The 16,817-nt window shown below is 39.1% G+C and overlaps 1 protein-coding gene across 3 annotated transcripts in view; it reads left to right on the top strand.

The window, feature by feature from the left end:
• Window positions 1–2,458: 2,458 nt before the first annotated feature.
• Window positions 2,459–16,817, top strand: part of si:dkeyp-72e1.9 (syntaxin-binding protein 4) — a 94,776-nt gene continuing 80,417 nt past the window's right edge. For 2 of the 3 annotated variants that reach the window (XM_067487230.1, XM_067487231.1), the window contains exon 1: window positions 2,459–2,842. In XM_067487230.1, the coding sequence (XP_067343331.1) occupies window positions 2,778–2,842 (65 nt within the window). In that variant the 5' untranslated portion in view covers window positions 2,459–2,777. The remainder of the gene's footprint in view (window positions 2,843–16,817) is intronic. The other variant, XM_067487233.1, reaches the window with a different exon arrangement.

Raw genomic sequence — 16,817 nt, forward strand, 5'->3', positions numbered from 1 at the left:
CTGCACTTATATAGCACTGTAAGCAGTTTACACTGCTTCTTATTCACCCATTCGCACACACACTCATACATTGATGGGAAGCTGCTATGCAGCTGGCCAATTCTCACCAGGAGCATCTAAGTTTGGGTTTAATGTCTTGCTCAAGGACACTTCAACACTTGACCAGAGGAGCTGGTAATTGAACTAACAACTGCAAGATTGGCAAACAACCGCTCTACCTTTTTGCGCCAGTCACATACAAAAGTATTTTTGCAATATTTACTGCAAAATGTGAGTTGTGGACATCACCATTTTGTAAATGTTCAGGAAAACAGCTTATCAGTTTGTTTGGGTTGAAATAAGCTATGAGAGTAAATGTTACAAAACATGAGTAGCTCTCGTCCATTTTCATTTTGTAAAAGTAGCTCTCAGGGGAAAAAAGGTTGGAGACCCCTGCCCTAACATAAGAGTAAGGATTGTTAATCCAACTCATCCAAAGACAGAAAACTAGGAAGTGTGCAGGCCCAGATAAACTCAGCTCCTCCTGTCTGAAAGCCTGTGCTGAGTGAATTACCTTTCATTCATAAGAAATCTTCTAGGACTATATGACTATGGTTCAATCACGAACCATATGTCTGTTGACAGTTGTCTACAGGGCAAACAGGTGCAGTTCACATGGGACTGCATTAAATCATAGACCATCTTAACAGTCCAAGGACATATTCATTGCCTTTGTTTTTTGTTTCAGCATTCATCATTTCAGAAATCCCATCTTCCACACTCTCCCAGCCCTCTGTATTTTCCTCCATCTGTCAGTGTATCACCAGCCATCTAACCATCAGGACACAGCAGTTAAGGATGGAAAAACATCTTGCACAATGCAAACCAGTATTGGTGCTGCGTAGGGGATGGCCAAGGATGTGTCCTTTTCCTTCTTCTCTTCTCCTTCTACACAAACGACTGCACCTCCAGCAACCCGACTTTAAGGCTCCTAAAATTCGCAGATGACATAAATGTCATCATCAGAGATGATGATAAGACAACATACCGATGGGTTGATCAGATGTCAAGCTGTCAGGTGCAGTCCCAACAACCTGAACATGCTCAAGACTGTGAAAATGAGAATAGATTTCAGGAAGAGCCCCCACACACTGCCTCTTCCTATCATATTCTCCAGGCCTGTGGTAACCTTCAAAATGTTGTGGTCCACCATGTCCCAAGACTTGAGGTAGAATAATAAAATCAACTCTGTTCTCAGCAGAGGATGTACTATCTATGGCAGCTGAGGAAGCTTGACCTGCTATAGGGGCTGCTGATCCAGTTCTACCATAACTGTCATTGAGTCTGTCCTGTGTTCCTCTTTCACAGTCTGGGTTGGAGAAGAATCACTGGGGCTCCCCTGCCATCTCTCCAGGACTTGAGAGACAGAAAGTGGCTGAAGAGAATCCCCAGCAACACCTCTCAACCCGGACACAACCACTTCTAGCTTGTCTTCTCTGGCAGGCACTACAGAGCCCTTCCTCAGACCATTGCACTCAGTACCAGCTAAGCCTGTAGTTACTGCTACATTGCTGCTATACATGTTGTACTGTAAACACTGACAGGATGGCTGTAGCTCAGTCGGTAAGGCAGTCATCCACGGTGTCAGTGGTTAGATCCCCGGTCCAGGCTACATGTCAAAGTGTCCTTGGGCAAGACACTGAAATTTGCTCCTGGTGGGTCAAGTGCGCACCTTGCATGGCAGCCACTGCCATTGGTGTGTATGTGTGTGTGAGTATGTGAATGGGTGAATGGGAATCAACATTGAAAAGCGCTATATACGGTAAGTGGCCGTTTACCATTTACCAAACATTGGACATACTAATTCTCAACCACTACACCCATACACATTGCACCTGAGATTCTTTAGGTTATTTGTTTTTGTTTATTTATTTATTGTCACTAGTAAAAATGCCAGTGGAGATTTACACAGTTCCTATTATCACTAGTCAAAATGCAATTCTAAATACGTATAATTGAAATTATGAGTATGGGGGTGGCAGTGGCGGAACACCGACAGCATGTAAAAGTATCCCTGGGCAAGATACCTAACCCCCACCCACCCAGCCCCAACTGTGCAATGCCAAACGCCGGTCCCAAGCCCAGTGGAAATTAGTGTTGTGTCAGGAAGAACATCCAGTTTTAAAAAATGTGCCAAATCAACATGTGGACCAATGATCTGCAATCAGAGTAGATTGTTTCACTACCTGAACCTCCAATGTTTGACTTTTTTAAATACAATTGTTTTAGTGGCAGTGTTTCATTTTTTAGTTGAGGCTTTGTTATTAATGTCATTATTTTATGTCATCACTTTTTGTTACTGTTTTGTTTTATCATATGTAATAAAACAATCTACCAAAATTCTCTATCTCACACACACACACACACACAAATACACACATACACACGCACGGGAAAGATTCAAAGGTTCTCCTGCAATGCACACCTGGAACGGTCAAAACGGTGCTGCGCGTGCACAGGTATTGACATTTTCTCATAGAAGATGCTGGCCCACATGTTGGTCAAATTAGAATTGGACCGACAGAGCATTTGGCTCCCGTCAAGCAGCTCTGTCTCATTGATTCGAAGGAGATTTAACGCTGACATATCCACGTAGTCAGCGAAGCCACGCAGCTTCCAGCGCCAGGCTGGATGAGGAGCGCGTGGATATCTGCGTTTCTTGGACGGGCTCTATGTTTTCAGCGTGACAGTGTCAGCGGCAGAGTGGAGGCTAAACTCCTGGAACAGATAAAGATACTATGTCTCTGCTGAAACAGCGGGGGAGAGAGCTTGAGCGTTTCGACGGACTGTCCCTCATTTACTGGTACGTAAAAATTGAACAGGTTAGTTTACCGCACAAAACGTTATCACGAACTTGGAACATTATTAAAATATATTCAGTAAACATGACGAAGTAGATTCCGTATATTCCAATAATGTTTAGCACACAACGCCTCGCATCACAGAGGAGGGAAAATATGTTAGTATAATCAAACTGAGCTTCATTAGTCTATTTGCAGTCTTTGTCAGATAATATGTCCTATGTCAAATGTTTCTTAAAATATGTTTAAAATGTATTTAAACCTGATTATTATGGGCGACTGTTGAACACAGTTGAATTTGAAGGTTATTTTAGAAAGAAAACGTATATTTCCTAATCTAGAGTTTTATTAAAAAAAAAATATATATAAAAAAATAACAGGATACAAAATAAATAAAATAAAATAAATATTGTAATTTTAAAAAATGTAAAACTGTGGCTGGACTGATTTGTATCTAAACCAAGTTAAACTAAGCCAAATTAAAACCATACATAATGATGCAGAATTTATTGGTATTTTCAAAATTGTTAATCCAGTTGAAAGAATGGCCTATGAATGGCAAAGCATTGTTAAACATCCTGAAATGCCCTGATGTGGAATAATGTTAATTATCAATTAGGAGTAAAGTTAAGAATCTGTAAAGCAACATTTCAAGTAATAATTTATCCTTAAGCATACATTATATTGTTGTAAGATGATTTTGCAAATAAAATAAATTAAAGATCGAATATAGTTGTCCCCATGGGAAAGTAGGTCAGTTTGGAGAGGGTGAGCTCATTTTGTGCTTGTGTACTTATGTGAGGAATCAGTCAGCAAAATGTAAGTGCTGAGTGGACTGTTGGGGCTGGGTGGGCCAAGAGTGCATAAAGGGAAGCTGCAGGGAGGTAATATAACACTGCTGGATGCCCCCCTCACTGGAGGACAACTGACTATTGCTGGCTCTTCCACAACCATAATCCACCAAATCTTTCCTCATGATTCTCTCCTCCCAAAAGTTACCCGAGCTCTGGGACTATTTTTTAATTTATGTCTCAGGAGCCCTAGAGTTTAACCCTGACAGCAAAGACATAGACCTGGGACTGTTTCCTCTCCGGATGAACCCCATCATTAAGACCAGGTAGGTGTGACAAACACTGGAGCAGTAGTTTGGAGCGTTGCTGTATGCTGAACTGCTGCTGCTCTTAGGAGAAGATTACATTTTTCTGAGTTGATGGACGTTTGGCTGTGTAAAGTTATTGTATACGTTTGTTATTGTGAAGACAAGACTGTATGAGCATCGGCATACAGCTGTTAATAATTCTGGATAAGAAAAATTATGTGAATTGAATATCAAACCTTTTTAGCTTAACTAAACATTTTTAATCCACGGTGTGTACACAAAGATCTTTTATTACTAATGCAAATAAAGAATAATGGCTGCCCTCCTTTCATTGCCATTGAAAAACACTCAACAGGACACAATATTGCCATAAAAAACATCTGACATACAAGGAATTCAAACATCTGACATGATAAATCTTCCTGCGTTTTTCCTTGAAGCTAAGCTGGAGGCCATCATAATATTTACCTATAATCAATAATCAATAATACTGAAATAAGTGAATAAACACTGAGGCATGCCCATACTATTTTTTAACCCTTGCTGTGAGCATGGTTTGTGAATTTGTTTGGTTTTAAAATCATACAAAATATGTGGACTTGTGACATCATCAACTTATTTGATGTACCTGAGAAAAGAACTGGTGCACCTGGTAGTAGTTGTTGTTTCTTTATCTAGTCTTCATGCTCCTGATAATGGAGAACTTTTTAAAATATACGCTGTAGTTGATATTGTTGTGATCAGAAAGCTTGAAAACTAACTTTAGGCAAGTGAAGTATTTGTTACTCAGCATCAAGTTTCAGATTTCCACCAAGCTATTATTCCACTATTATTTAACTATTCTGCTCTTGGAATTGTTGATTTTTCAGCAAAACAATAACTGATAAAAATCTTGCTCCTTCACATAAAATATCTCTAGCCTGACTTGTAGTAAAGTCATTTGCATACCTCAACAAGACTTTTAACTTCATCTCCAAAAAGAGGTTGTTTGCTCCAGTTGACCATATGCGATTGGGAGCATTTGTTAAAATAGAACCCCAACATAGGGAGGCAGGAGATAAAATTGGACCCCTTCTGTTCCAGGCACAAAAATGATGGATACTACTCATTAAAATAGGGCCACAGTGGCAAATAGTTTCATACTAGGTTTTGCCCTTAAACACTCAAAAACACTGGTTTGCATTTTTGTATTGATATCACTGTTAGCAACATGGATAATGGAAATTTGGTGTTTTTGGTAAAAAATTAGGAGGTATTTGGAGATTTAATACAATGCTGCTATTAAAAAAAATCATACTGCTGCGTATGAACAAGGGACAGGCATGAATCAGTCTTGAGCTGGTTGTTCTTCTGAAGTCACACGGTTCAGGGGATGGCATGGGAAAAAAACGTACATTAAACAACAAAATAAGCAAATAAATAAAAGTAGAATTTGCCCTTGTAATTGCTTCATCATTAAACTGTCTAACTTTAAAACACTGGTTAATACCTTATACTTAGATAGTATTTCAGTTAGTGTTAGTTTGACTTGGTGTTCTTGAGTTGATTTTTATTGTGAAGCTGGCCAGAGGCAGTGGCAGGTGTGACTGGATGCACTTTGACAAGTTATTTACTTGGCTAGTGGAATTCAGGCCTCTGGTGGCAACAAACATCACTTTAGTTCTGCTGTGACAGACCAAAAACATGCTCTCATTAAGTCACCTATCCTTAGTGTCTTTCACTCTCTGGCAAATATTCTTATGATGTATATATGTCCTCTATTCCCTTCCCCCATCTTTATTGAATAACTAATTAAACACGCTGGTGTTGCAGTGAAGAATAAATCTTGCTACCTATTTAGAAAATCCCAAACACTAAGGCGTTAAATCTACTCTAGTTTGGTGTCTCATCAACATTTGGAAGATAGTCCCAGATAATTCCATTAGAAAATATTATGGATGGCCTTTATCAAATCTAGAATGATGTACGTTAAAATAGTTTTTTAAAATACAACAAACAAACAAGCAAAAAACATGCAAAATATTTCTAATGGGGGGAAATCTGTCTAAAAGATTATATCTTTTACTACAATCTGTCTTGTCATTTCTGATCAAACAGCCAGACTAAAAATATGCAGTCTAATACAGTATGTCCACTCAGCATAACCCTGGTAACATTAAGACAAAGCAATTTAGTCCAGAGTTCAGTAGTGTCCATTGAGTAAAAGTTAGTCAGATGAAGGCAAGGCTTTACATCCATGTAGTAAAAAATACATTTTTACCAGCCTATTGACTATAGGTTAGTTGTTTTCCAAAAAAACAATTGTTTCAAATTGTAAAAGTCCTGACTAAGAACTAAGTTGATTTGATGGATCTAAAGATTAAATGACTAGATGGTTTAACTGGTGGCTTATATCAGTCACTTGATGGTTTTTCTAGAGAGGAGGTCTCACTCTGTTTGCCTTAAAATGTCAGAAACAGGCCACCTGACTGTTTTGCAGACATTCCTTGTTTCTCACATAATGTTGTTGCATTAAAACCTTTTTCTCTTTGACTTGCAGCAAGCAACGTGACAGGAATTGTACGTTGCTTCCTCTTTAACTCTGTTAAAGTCTGGGTGTTTGCTCTAAGATGGTTATCTGGTTGGCTAATTGCTGCAGTGTGTCACTTATGTTGGCCTACAGTAGGATGTAAATATTGACTAGTACAAATCAAAAAAAATAAGAGTTTGCTTTACCGACTGGTTTGACAGTTTAAGTTGTCAGCTTTGAGTTCTTTGACTTCATTCATTTTTCCTTCAACCCTGACCAGCTGATAGAAATATCTGTATCTATATATCTGTATTACTAAGCTATGCAAACAAAGTACTAAGCCGTGCACACACATTAGCAGATTGTGTGAACAAATTACTAACCAGTGCACAAAGGTTAGTAATCGTTTTGAAGAAATCTAATCCATGCAGACAAATTACTAATCTGTGAGTAAGAATTATTAATCAGTGCGAAAAAATTACTTACTGTTCTCAATTTGGTATTTTGTGGTCTCAATTTATTGTCTTCTGTTTACAGCATCAAACTGTTGCTTTTTAGCTCAGTCTCCCTCCAACTCCAACAGCTCAAACAAAACCACTACTTAATTAAAATATAGTGTAGTAAGTTAACTGCTGCTTCAACAAAAAGGACATCTTTATACTGCTGTAAGTATAAAAGTCAAGTCACTATTTGTGTAGTTTCAGTTGGCAGAGGGGCACTCATACAGTTCACACCCGTATTACAAACTAGAGTAGAGTTTACCCTATTTGCATTGCTGACTGTATAGGTTTAGGCCTACTGAACAATCCATTTAGTTTTAAAGTGAAATCCCTTCAGCCATCATACAGTGTTAAAGTTATAGGTGCACTTTATCAACAATACATTAGTTTTTCTACACTTGTTACATAAAACCAGATTCAGAGCTGCAATTAAAAAAAAAATAACTCAAAACCTCAAGTAAAATCCATTTTTCTGAACAAATCTTAGAACCAAGCCTGAGATTTGGCTCACATGATCACATTCACATTATAACAGGTTAGAAAACATGAATATTTCAAACCAGATAGCACACTTCTGGACTTCACTTATAGTCTACACAAAGTCTAATGTTATGTTGCCAAGAGCAAGGGCACACTGATGCTCAATTTTCAAATATTTCTATTCACATAGAGAAGAGGTCAGTTCTCATATTTCCATATAACTTATACTCACAGGGAATGTGGATTGATGGAGCTGCGCTTGTCATGCACTTTCCCACTTCAATGAATGACCACTTTTGCCAACTTGCTGCCAGTGATTGGTTGAATGCCAAAGAATAATTAAAATCACAAAATCACATGGAAAGACACTTTTTATAAAACTTGCCTAATGGCTACTCTACATCTGCAGAATGTGAAGTTGTGTAAGACAAGCTAATCATTTGCCCTTTTCAAATAAAAACTGGAAAACATGAAAACAAAGATTATTTTCATTTTTATTATTTCAGCTCTGCTGTCCAGCCAACGTAAACCAGTAATGGCTCTGCATAGCAATAACTAACAGTGTAAATGTGAAATTCAAATGGTTAAAAAAATAGTTTGGAATTTTTCACTTGTAAATTACAGACTTGATATGCATTCTATTATGGATTACTAAAATGTTTTGGCACATTTGCCCTGATTTAAAATTTACTTTAGTCATTATCCCAGTTTGCTGCTGTTGGTTGCTGATGGTTGCTAACTTATACAACCTTGCGACAGAAAAATCAGCTTTCCACCACAAAATTAGTTTTTAAAAGCATATTTGAGGTTCTTAAGTTCCTTATTAACACTCCCACGCATAAAAAAATCAACAATGAACAAAAGTAAACCAAACCCCAGGTCACATTTTTTAAAAACAAGTCCTCTCTAGTTTAAACTCTAATCCTTTTACTGATTGTTCAATTTATAACAGACTGGAACGTCTTTGAGTAAATGCTTAGTTTAGCCTACAGCAGAATGACTTCCAAAAGTTGCTTTACTCTGCCATCCCACCTGTCTCTGTGCCTATGTTTATGTCCTGACTTGTGTTAATAATGAATAAGATGAGGGCGACTGTGGCGCAGCAAGGTAGAGCGGTTGTCCACCAATCTCACAGTTGTTGGTTCAATCCCCGGCTCATGTTGAAGTGTCCTTGAGCAAGACACTGAACCCCAACTTAGTTGCTCCCGGTGAGTGTTGGCCAGCTGCATAGCAGCTCCCCCATCGGTGTATGAATGTGTGTGTGATTGTGAGTGTGAATGGGTGAATAGGAAGCAGTGTAAAGCGCTTCGAGTGCCAATAGGTAGAAAAGCGCTATATAAGTGCAGAACATTTACCATTTACCATGTTGATTTAGGCTTCTGGCAGGATGTATTTTAGTTGTTGAATGGATGTTTGTTAAGCACTGCTGTTTGATTTGCATGTAGGCCAGGCGCAAATAGGCTTGGACTGTGTGGATTTCAGTGAGATTTACTGATTGGATCAGAGATTCTAAGCATGTAGGCATATGAAAGTTTTCAAAATGGGCATGTTTGTCATGCATGTAGATGTGGCAGTGTGTGATGTCAACTAAAAATAAAGAATGTCACTTAGTAGTCAGGTATTATAGGCGTACGTCTGGTTGTTCAAGGAAAGGTAAAAGTATTTTGATTGGAAACAAACAAAACTGGTCTTTAACATGTTGGTAATTGTTGGTGTATTTGTTGTATATACCATACACACCATTATAACATACTGGCTTGACAGTGGTCTCCAAACTTAGAAAACATTGGCACATCAGGATTCTATTTCAAGTGCTTAGTTTCTTCTGGATGAATTCCAAAGTGCATGATGCTTGTTCTTGGTACCAATTCTGTCATCCCAGCCATTAAGTTAGTATGTGGAGGAACAGCCACCTGACCCTCAATGCTTACCATCCAATGAGCCAGTGAGCATTTCACCTAAATATAAAAAAATATATAGTTTTTATGTTGCACATATTAAACTGTTAAACTAATATTTAGTGTTTTGTTTTTATGATCTGGCACTGGTTTTCATTTTGTCTTCACCAGAATCACTTCGTAGTTTGGACTTTTATTTTGTAGTCCCTTTTCCCCACTTCCTGTTCCATTGTTAATTCCACCAGTTCACCAGTCATTATCCTCTGATTTATTTCACCATCTGTCTATTTGTAGCCAGCTCTCGCCACAGTCCCCTGTCAGATTCTCATTGGTCCTCCCTGCTGTATGCCCAGTCCCTGATGCTCCCTATTTTTGCCTTAGAACTTTGTTACCTGATTTCTTTGGTCTGAGGTTTGGTTTATTGTGTTCCCTGATTTTGGTCTGTAGTACGCACAGTTTGACAAATGTTTTATTCCTCCTTCTGGTTTATGTGTATGCACTCTGTTTTGGCTCTTCCATAGTAATTGTATTTATGTCTTTATTTGGATTCTTAGTTAGTTGGCTCTGTCTTTGATTACACCCCTTACACCAATATGTGCAGTAGTGCCCAGCTTTGGGGTCTTACTTAAAGCCATATTGGTCAGCTGATTTTCAAACTTTGACACTCTTGTCTGCGAAAAAATTAAATGGCAAAATGCGTGTGAGGTACACTGCCAATAACATTTTTTTTGTGGAAAGATTTTAGTGGATTGACAATCTACTTTTCTTGATACAGCATCAGGCCCAGTCAGTAAAACATCAGTAAATGTTTTCTCATTCCTTTCCTAATGCCTTTGTACCTAGATACAAAGCCAAACATTTAACATAACTGAAGCTGTTTTTAAACACTTGCAACACTTATCTACATAAGATATTGTTGCCCAATGTTTTAACAAATTATGTTTTAGGAACTATTTTCATCACATTTGTAATGTTCGAAAGCACAATTTCTCTCTGAGATTTGAAAAGAAATGTGATTGAGAGATATCAATAACTTCTTCGACATCTGCATGAAAGTGTAATTTACAGATGCTAAGTAAAAGTAGGCTGGAGTCCCAGCTGTCATTAGGAATACACGCTGCAGGGGCCAGTCTATCTCAGAGTCAACAGAGACAGACAATCGTTCACATTTACAGGCAATTTAAATTCACCAATCAACCTAACCTACTGTACATGTCATTGGACTGTGGGTGGAAACAGAAGCACCTGAGAAAAACCCACGCAAGCACAGGTAGAACATGGAAACTCCACACAGAAAGGCCTCAGCCTAACAAATCTAACAAAATGAAACCTGAGGGAAAATGACATTAAGTCCAAATCTCTCTTAACTTTAAAATCAACATGAAATTAAAATTGTTCCTGTCATTAATCACTGGGTGAAGAATGAAGAATATAGAAAATAGTCACAAGTACTAACAACAAGATCGGCCTGTGTTACTGTCCCCAATATATATGGACCTGACTGTGTATAAGATTTTTTATGATTCTTTGTAGCACTGTCCTGCTTATAGTGGTCACTTACATTTAACCAACATTGTGAGAATCAGCTCCATTTTTCTAGGTCAGGTAAAATCAATGATCAGTAATGGGATTTAATTCAACCTCATTGACTTCTCTTATCCCCATTGCAAAGAATTACTTCATGAGATTTGATTTTCTGTCCACGAAAGATTGGATCCTTAAGAGCGATGCTGACTGAATTTGCCTCCAGGGAAGTTTGCTTGTTGCTGTATTTTTTCCCTTACTGCTCAACTTATTGATGTTTCATTAGCTGACTAGTATGTTGTGTCTGTTAGTGAGAGTCAGATATGTCAGAAACTAAACAGTGTTGTTGGTTTTTTTTGTGAGACGATAAGTGGGCTGTTGGTATGTGCCCAAGCAGTTCTAATTAGCTGAGATTAGCTCAGTGCTTTTTATGCAACTGAAGGCTAATTAAGTAAATGGTAAAACGATCTGCACTTACATGGCACTTTTCTGCTTATTCATCAAAGTTCAAACCAAAGTTTATGTGTATAGCACTTTTCAACAACCAACAGATTGACTAAAGTGTTTTACAGTAAAAAAATAGGAGATTTAAAAGGTAGAAAGACTTCACTCCTGAAATACTTTTTTTTAAAAATCTTGTGATGTTACCATATCAATGTCAACTTTCTTCAAGAAAAAAATTACACTATATATTTATTGCCCTCAATAATGTTCGGATAAAGACTCATTCATTTATCCACGTACATCTTTTTCTTTTCTTTTCGGTTGTTCTTTTTCAGGTGTCGCCACAGCAAATCATGTGCCTTCATCTATGAAGGAAATTGAATCAATTCATTTTTGAAAAACTAAAAACTTAGCTTCACTGCAGTTATCCTTATTCAGAAATGTCCTTATCCAGTATGTTGATAACAAATGTATGAATAACTACAATGTTTCAACTTCTTTTCCTTTCAGATGTTCCGTTTCAGGGGTCACCACACCGAATCATGTGCCTCCATTTAACCCTTTCCTCCGCATCCTCTTCTCTCACACCAACTAACTTCATGTCCTCTCTACATCAACATCCACAAATCTCCTCTTTGGTCTTCCTCTAGACCTCCTGCCTGGCAGGTCCAACCTCAGCATCCTTCTACTGATATATTCACAGTCTCTCCTCTGAACATGACCAAACCACCTCAATCTGGCCTCTCTGACTTTATCTCCGAAACATCTAACATGAGCTTTCCCTCTGATGTCCTCATTCCTGATCCTGTCCATCCTCGTCACTCCCAAAGAGAACCTCAACATCTTAAGCTCTGCTACCTCCAGCTCTGCCTCATGTCTTTTTTTTCAGTGCCACTGTCTCAAAGCCGAACAACATCTCTGGTTTCACCACCTTCTTCAACACTTTCCCTTTCATTCTCGCTGATACTCTTTTATCACACAACACACCTGACACTTTTCTCTTGGCACCCTGTCATACGCTTTCTCTAAATCTACAAAAAGACAATGCAACTCCCTATGACCTTCTCTGTACTTTTCCATTAGCATCCTCAAAGCAAATACTGCATCTGTTGTACTCTTTCTAGGCATGTAACCATATTGCTGCTCACAAATGTTCACCTCTGCCCTTAGCCGAGCTTCCACTATTCTTTCCCTCAACTTCATTGAATGGCTCATCAGCTTTATTCCTCTGTAGTTGCCACAGCTCTGCAATGCAACCGCAAGGGGGCACAAGCCAGTGTCTTCTTGTGCAAGTCCCAAGTCTGGATAAATGCAGAGGGTTGTGGCAGGAAGGGCATCAGACGTAAAACACATGCCAAATCAAACATGCGAATCATGACAATGACTTCCATACCGGATCGGTCGGGGCCCGGGTTAAAAAACGAGCGCCACCGGTGCTGTTGACCTAAAGGGTACCGATGGAAATTGGATTACTGTGGGTCGAAGACGAAGAAGGAGAGGAGGAATGTGTGTTCGTAGGCAGAGAGAGAAGAGGAAAGCTAAGAATGTAGGACTGACAGTAGGGACTTTGAATGTTGGTACTATGACAGGGAAGGCTAGAGAGTTGATTGACATGATGCAGAGAAGGAAGGTGGACATACTGTGTGTCCAGGAGACCAGGTGGAAAGGTAGCAAGGCTAGAAGCTTAGGAGCAGGGTTCAAGTTGTTCTACCATGGGTCAGATAGGAGGAGAAATGGAGTAGGAGTTATCCTGAAAGAGGAATTTGTGATGAAAGTTCTAGAGGTGAAAAGAGTATCAGACAGGTTGATGAGTCTGAAGCTGGAAATTGAAGGGGTGATGTTCAATGTTGTGAGTGGTTATGCCCCACAGGTAGGATGTGAGTTAGAAGAGAAGGAGAAATTCCTGAGTGAGTTAGATGAAGTGATGCAGAGCATCAACAGAGGTGAGAGAGTGGTGATTGGTGAAGATTTAAATGGACATGTAGGTTAAGGGAACAGAGGTGATGAGACTGTGATGGGCAGGTTTGGTCTTCAGGACAGGAACGCAGAAGGACAGATGGTGGTAGACTTTGCAAAGAAGATGGAAATGGCTGTAGTGAACACTTTCTTCCAGAAGAGGCAGGAACATAGGGTGACATATAAGAGCGGAGGTAGAAGCACTCAGGTGGACGACATCTTGTGTAGACGTTGTAATCTGAAAGAGATCAGTGACTGTAAAGTATTGGTAGGGGAGAGTGTAGCCAGACAACACAGGATGGTGGTGTGTAAAATGATGCTGGTGTTGAGGAAGATGAAGAGGACAAAGGCAGAGCAGAGGAAAGGAAGCTCTGCACATCTCCCTTGTTCTTAAAAATGGGCACCAGTACACTTCTCCTCCAGTCCTCAGCATCCTCTCACTTTCCAAGATCTTGTTAAACAAACCAGTCAGAAACTCTACTGCCACCTCTCCTAGACACTTCCATACCTCCATAGATATGTCATCAGGACCAACTGCCTTTCCACTCTTCATCCTCTTCAACGTCCTCCTCACTTCTCTTTTATTAATCTTTGCTACTTCCTCTTCTACTCTTCGTTTCCTTTTATTTTCCTCATTCATCAACTCTTCAAAGTTCTTCAAAGTTCCATCTTCCCATCACACTCCTGAAACTTGTCAATACATTTCCATCCTTATCTTTAATCATCCTAATCTGCTGCACATCCATCCCCGTCTTTGTCTCTTTGTCTCACCAACCTATACAAATCCACCTCTCCTTCTTTAGTGTCCAACCTAACATACAAGTCCTCATATGCTCTGTGTTTGGCCTTTGCCACCTCTACCTTCACCTTACGCTGCATCTTCCTGTACTCCTGTCTACTCTCTTCAGTTCTCTGAGTGTCCCACTTCTTCTTAGCTAACCTGTTTCTCCTTCCTGACACACTCCTCTGCATTTATCCAGAGTTAACACTGGCTTATGTTCCCTTCTGGTTGCATTTATCCATGTACATCTGGATTCCACAATTTAAAATGCACAATTGCCAAATCATAATCATAATGTTGTTGAACATTATGAACATTCAACACACTAGGCTAGTACACAGCGATTGTATGGCCATATTTGTTGGTTTTAAAGTTGTCGTAATGAATGATTAGACCTTGCTGGTCCTGGTTAGTGTCAGTCTGGTCTTACTTGATTGAAGCTTGTTTAATATTTACAAGTAATTTTGGTGACTGATGATATCACAACTGACGGAGCCCGTAACTACAAGTTCACCTGAACGTAGTGTTGTTTGATAAAGTTAATTTACCTTCATTTCCCTCTATAGGCCCTGTAGTACATGGTATTGTCGCCTTTACATCCATGTTATTTTACGCACAAATTGTTAATCTAAAAAGTTCCTGGGTGCTACTATGTGTGTTTTGGCACAAGAACATGTGAGAATTTTCTGCTCTCGATGGATTTAATGAGTGTCTCTCTCCAGGACTTCCAGACATTCCTGACCCATCATTAAGTGTGTTGCCCACAGATTAAACAGTTGTCAGGTGCATGCTTCTTCCAGACTGTCAGAGAATAGAAGTCTGTGATAGTTGGTGAAAATAGTCTTTATGTATGAACTATTGTTTCTTGTGTTCAGATGTGTCTTCATTGTCAGATGGGTCTTTTTATTTACCTTTTTTATATAGTGTCATTTTGAAGCACATAACTTAGGTCAAGACAATGGTGGAGAGGAAAAACTCCCTTTAATGCAAGAAACCTACAGCAGAACCAGGCTCAGTGAGGGTGGCAATCTGCCTTGATCGGTTGGGATGAGTAGAAAGCAGAAAGAGAAAAAAAAGAACAGCAACAAAAGGCAACAGACAAAATGGTAAGGCACCTTGGTAGGGCCAGCAAATGAAAATTGGAACACAAATAAAGGGATACCAGTACAAAGGTAGAGTGAGAGGGAGACAGAAGGAGAAACAAATGCAAGCTGTACTTTTGTTAAATGGAAGTGCGAAAAAAGTTTTGGAGTAGTGTTGTTCATCCTTCATCTGAGGTTGTATTTGTACTGTATTTGCAAGATCCACTATTAATGAAATTATTTTCATGTTTTTACACACGCAAAACAAAAACTGAATTTTTTTTAACTTTTTTAAAAATCTGGTTTCAAAAGGAAATATAGCTATTTTTCCTTATGAAACCAAATCAAAAAACAATTCCATTTAGAAAACATTTCCATTGCTATGCAGACAACATAGTTTTTTTATGTTTGTTTGTTTGTTTTTTTGTCCTTTCGGCTTATCCCGTGAGTTAAGGGTCACCACAGCGGATCATCGTCCGCATGTTGATTTGGCACAGTTTTTACGCAGACAACATATACTTTTCTAAAAAGAAAGAAAACATGTATAAAGTGAAAAGCACTGATCATAGCTCAGAGCCCCGTGTTACTCCATAACTAAGTTTTTCATTCTTGAAAGATCCATCATTAACAGAGCATTTTTCCAAGCGTAGAATAATAATCCAAAACACTAGGTAACACATCAGGATCCAAAAATCCAACATGTAGTCCAAAAAATCTGCACCTTCCTATGCACTTAAATCTATTAATAAAAAAAATTATTATAATTTGATAAAAAAGAACTCCTTTCTGCTCTTTCTTGTACTTGCATCTCATGGTAAATGGTCAATGGTCTGCACTTATATAGCGCAGTCACTTCTCATGAAATGTAAGCATTTTTTCTGATAGGACTTTGCTTTGATGTTTTCTCCTTTACTTGGATTTTTTCTTGCCTTGTACCTCACTTGTAAGTCCGCTAAATTACTAAATGTAAATGTAAACACAATCCAGTCCAAATGCTATATCACTACGCAATTAATAAATCCAAAAGATCGGAAAGACTTATGAATGACAGGGAACAGGCTAAGGACAGATCCAGACATGGGCACACCGGTAATGACAGGTAGGAGACAGCAGAATGGTGTTGGCAGGCAGGCAGGTCAGGCGGGCAGACAGAGTTGAAAAACACTGAGACATCTCTCCGAATGATAGCAGGCTGGAGAGTCAACTGTTGAGGATAAACAAGAAAATATAGAGAGATGAGAATAAGTGAGAGCAGGGTAAATATAGGCTGCAAAACAGGTGAGGTATATCAGGTTGTTGACCAGGAAAAGGGAATGATAAGGATAAAAAAAAGGCAAAAAAAATGCTTTGAGCGACTGGTTCTGGCACACATGAATGACTGTCTGCCACCCACACTGGACCCCTACCAATTTGCCTATTGCAGCAATAGGGGCTTACAGGATGTGGTCTTCAGCCATTCTGGTGACCTATTGCTGTGCGATAGAGAGCATGTTTACCAGCAGTATCACAGTCTGGTACAGGAACTGCACCCTCGCTTAGTGCACGGCACTGTAGCGGGTGTTGAAAACTGCCCAACTCCATTAGTCTAATCAGACCCAGCAAAATAATCCAGGACAGGCGAAATATTTATTTGGAAGTATATTTGGAAGGCAGTATACAGTTCATAATACTAAATGTAGTGTGGAACAGGCTGACTCACCCTGC

This window comes from Channa argus, chromosome 20, assembly GCF_033026475.1.
Source record: "Channa argus isolate prfri chromosome 20, Channa argus male v1.0, whole genome shotgun sequence".
Taxonomy (NCBI): Eukaryota; Metazoa; Chordata; class Actinopteri; order Anabantiformes; family Channidae; genus Channa; species Channa argus.